This window comes from Piliocolobus tephrosceles, chromosome 8 (assembly GCF_002776525.5).
Source record: "Piliocolobus tephrosceles isolate RC106 chromosome 8, ASM277652v3, whole genome shotgun sequence".
NCBI classification, from domain to species: domain Eukaryota; kingdom Metazoa; phylum Chordata; class Mammalia; order Primates; family Cercopithecidae; genus Piliocolobus; species Piliocolobus tephrosceles.
This window is the reverse complement of record NC_045441.1, coordinates 119,229,480-119,233,488: the sequence shown is the minus strand read 5'-3', so window position 1 is coordinate 119,233,488 and position 4,009 is coordinate 119,229,480. Positions and strand designations below refer to the sequence as shown.

The window sequence follows — 4,009 nt, the reverse complement described above, 5'->3', positions numbered from 1 at the left end:
TTTTTTTTTTTTTTTTTTTTTTTTGGAGACGGAGTCTCGCTCTGTGGCCCAGGCTGGAGTGCAGTGGCCGGATCTCAGCTCATTGCAAGCCCCGCCTCCCGGGTTCACGCCATTCTCCTGCCTCAGCCTCCCGAGTGGCTGTGACTACAGGCGCGCGGCCGCCACCTCGCCCGGCTAGTTTTTTGTATTTTTTAGTAGAGACGGGGCTTCACTGTGTTAGCCAGGATGGTCTCGATCTCCTGACCTCGTGATCCACCCGTTTCGGCCTCCCAAAGTGCTGGGATTACAGGCTTGAGCCACCGCGCCCGGCCCGATGCCCAAGTTTCAAGTTTGCACAACTGGATGCATAAAGAAGCTATCACTGAAAGAGGATGAGAACACTCCAGGAAGACCAGGTTGTTTTGTTTGGTTTTATTGGGGGCTGGATGGAGGGTTGAGACATAAAAAGTAAGAAAAGGTTCTAAGTGTCAGTAACTGGAAGTCTTGGTAGACAAGGATGAAAAATGGAACACGGGGCTGGCTGGGCGCCGTGACTCACGCCTGTAATCCCAGCACTTTGGGAGGCTGAAGCGGGAGGATCACTTGAGGCCAGGAGTTCGAGCCCAGTCTGGCCAACATGGCAAAACCCCATCTCTACCAAAAATACAAAAAATTAGCCGGATGCGGTGGCCCACACCTCTAATCTACTTGGGAGACTGAGACAGAAGAATTGCTAGATTTTGGGAGGCAAAGGTTGCCAAGACCATGCTACTGCACTCCAGCCTGGGCCACAGAGTGAGACCGTCTCAAAAAAAAAAAAAAAAAGACAAATGGGGTTTAGAGGTCAAAAGAGAGAGTGAGCTATAGCAGAGTTGGTTTTTTTTGTTTTTTTTTTGTTTTTAATTTTTAACTTGAGATGCGGTCTTGCTTTGCTGCCCAGGCTGGCCTTGAACTCCTAGGCTCAAGCGATCCTCCCACCTTGGCTTGTCAAAGTGCTGGGGTTACAGACGTGAGCCATCATGACCAGTTGCTATAGTACACTTAAAAAAAAAAATTTTTTTTGGCTAGGCAAGGTGGCTCACACCTGTAATCCCAGCACTTTGGGAGGCTGAGACAGGCAGATCACCTGAGTTCAAGAGTTCAAGACCAGCCTGGCCAACATGATAAAACCCTGTCTCTACTAAAAATACAAAAACTAGCCAGGCGTGGTGGTGGGTGCCTGTAATTTCAGCTACTCAGGAGGCTGAGGCAGGAGAATTGCTTGAACCCAGGAAGCGGAGGTTGCAGTGAGCCGAGATGGCCACACTGCACTCCAGCCTGGAGGACAGAGCGAGACTCCATCTCAATAAATAAATAAATAAATTTTTTTTAAAAAAAGGTTTTATCTCCAAGGCCCGTCAACCAAGCCTAGACATCCTACTCCTCCCCATCACCTAAAATCTTTTAAAATCTATCAAAATACAAGAAAAGGGAGAGGCTTAAAATGCAATACCTAGGAGAATAAAGAATTGGTATGAAAGAATTTCAAACTATATAATACACTGAGATATCAGATGTGTCCCAGTTTTGAGAATGAGTAAAGGAGCAATGAAGTGTCAGTCAAGAGAAAAGGGAAGCAGAAAAAAGAGACTGATGACCCCACTTTACAAATTTTCACAGTTTAGACATGTTTATCTTTACCTCCGGATAAATGGCTGTTCTTGGTCTTGTGTGCTAAGGGAATGCAGAAATAGCTCCACACTGAAGCTCCTTAGCAGAAATCATGGCTTCTACTGCCATCACGTGGTGGCAGTGAGGAAGTGCACCAACCAGGTTCTAGGAAACTAGGAATGCCTACATGAAGCCCATGGTATAATTAATCCGTGATCAAAGACCTAAAGATTCTGGTAGTAGAGGGCAAACTGGTGACAGTGCTTGCTAAGAGATCCATCTTCTAAGCTGTCAATACACAAAAATCTAAGTTTGTATTGTTAATTGGGAGTAAGAAAAAAGATTGCTCCTTTTCTCTTTTTCATGTTAAGGATCGTATATTTGGAAATTCTAGGGTGCCCAGTCTGATATTAACATCTCAAACCCAACTTCTGGTATATTATATGATTACTTACAAATGCCTCTATTTAATTTTAATGGCGCATATAAATGGTGTATTGTACGTTTCTAGCACACATCAATAACCTCATCACAAACATAAGCAATTGTCTCATTAAATGTGCTAAATTCCCTTTGTCATCTTCAATTTAATCAAATAATAATTTTTGACTACTTAGAAGTATAAGGCACAGTCATAAGTACAATTCAAAAAAATCAATTCATCATGTTCTCAAAACTCATCAGCTAAACATATCACTAATATAATCAATATTATTCACAAAAAAACACAATGAATAATTAACACATCATTCCTGATAGTTCTTTTCATAGTAAAAACAGGCTTGTCCAGTGGGGTATTTTACATTCTGTGCATTATTTAATTCCCTACCTTCCTTCTACTAGATTGAATATTCGATTACAAATGTACCTCTTTAAACTTGTCTACACATACATATCCACTTGATTTTATTTTGTTTTCAAAAGCATCTGAACTCAAGACTACAGCACTGTAGACCAAAATGTGAAATAATTGTATTGGGTACATTTTTCCAATTCTTGGTTGTTTTTATATCGTAAACACAGCATAATTTTGTCACTAAGTATATTTTTGATCTTCACTTTCTCCCCTAAAACCTAGACCCCATTATCCATTCTGTCTCTGGACATTCCAAAATAATAATAATTCAACTAGTTTTCCCTAATCCTGTAGGTTCTCTTTCCCATACACTCCCCAACCAACACTCCCCCACCCCTTTCTTCTATTTCAGAATGCCTCTTACACACACACCCCGGGTAGTTTCTACAAAATCACTCCTTGGAATGCGCTTCCCTCTTCTCTCCTTAACTTGGCACCCTTTTTGAAATAATTTCCCACAGCTAGGCGCCAATGTCTTTCATTTACAAGATCAAACTGCGGAAGGGGAAGAGATTCGGAACCGAGTAACCGAAACATTTGGAAATGTCAATGAGACAGTGGCCTCTCCTTTGAAAAGAAAACAGAACTCTCAGTACAGAGCTTTCAACAGAGCAAAGATACTTTTCTTCGCTGTGCTCCTGTTCCCTCCCTGACCTCAAAGACACCTTCCCTTTTCTCTGATCCCCAGTCCCTCTGCTATGCGTGGGGCCTGCCTTTTCTCCTCCCAAGGAAAAGAAAGCCAGGGAGAAAAAGAAAAGGTAGCAGTCACCTTCCCGCCCGCCGCGCCCGCAAGCGGTCAGGACCCTGTCCCAAGACTCACCTGGCAGGTGCGGCCGCCCGGAGAGTTGCACGAAGCGGTTGAGCTGGCCAGTCCCCCGACCCCCGCTGCCCCCGCTGCCCCCGCCGGCCCCGCTACCTCCGCCACCAGCGCCGGCGGCGCCTCCTCCCCTCCGGCGGTTCCTGTCCCAGCCCTGGGCGGCCGACATGACCCGCTAACGATTGCCGCAGCCCGGTCCCGTCAGCGCCTGACCCGGCGGCACCAGCGGAACCTCCTTCCTGGGCTCCTTCAGAGACCCAGGAGACAGGGGAAGGGGGCAGCGCCCGGTCCCACCAGAGACCAATGACTTACCGCCTTGGTGAAAGACAGCCAATGGTCAGTCGTTTTCTTGGTAGGTGGAGGGAGGCGGAGAGAAACGTGGTAACCATAGCTATGGCTAAAAAAAAAGTGAGAAGAGAGAAAGGCAGAGGCAGCCACTCCTCGCTCTCATCGTCCGCGCTGGGCTGGCCGGCGTCACCCCGACTCCTGCGGGACCAGGCGGGCCAATCGAAGGTCGAGTGTCAGAGGCCGCGCCTGCGGAAAGACTCACGGCGACGGCCAGTGCCTCAGGTTTGGTTAGGATTCAGGAACTCTTTCCCGTAAACATTGCAATCAGACACCGGATACAAGCATAATACACATATTTGGGGGCAATACGGTATTCTGCCAGCTTTTCGGACTGAGATCCCATTCCCTGACAGTTGACA

General features: G+C 46.4%; 1 protein-coding gene across 4 annotated transcripts in view; it reads right to left on the bottom strand.

Moving 5' to 3' along the window:
- KLHDC10 (kelch domain containing 10) overlaps positions 1–3,606 on the bottom strand; it is a 72,023-nt gene extending 68,417 nt beyond the window's left edge. For 2 of the 4 annotated variants that reach the window (XM_023207863.1, XM_023207864.1), the window contains exon 1: positions 3,306–3,565. In XM_023207863.1, coding sequence (XP_023063631.1) covers positions 3,306–3,471 — 166 coding nt within the window. In that variant the 5' untranslated portion in view covers positions 3,472–3,565. Of the gene's footprint in view, positions 1–3,305 lie in introns of all 4 variants that reach the window. The other 2 variants (XM_023207861.1, XM_023207860.2) reach the window with 2 other exon arrangements.
- Between the last annotated feature and the right edge of the window lie 403 nt (positions 3,607–4,009).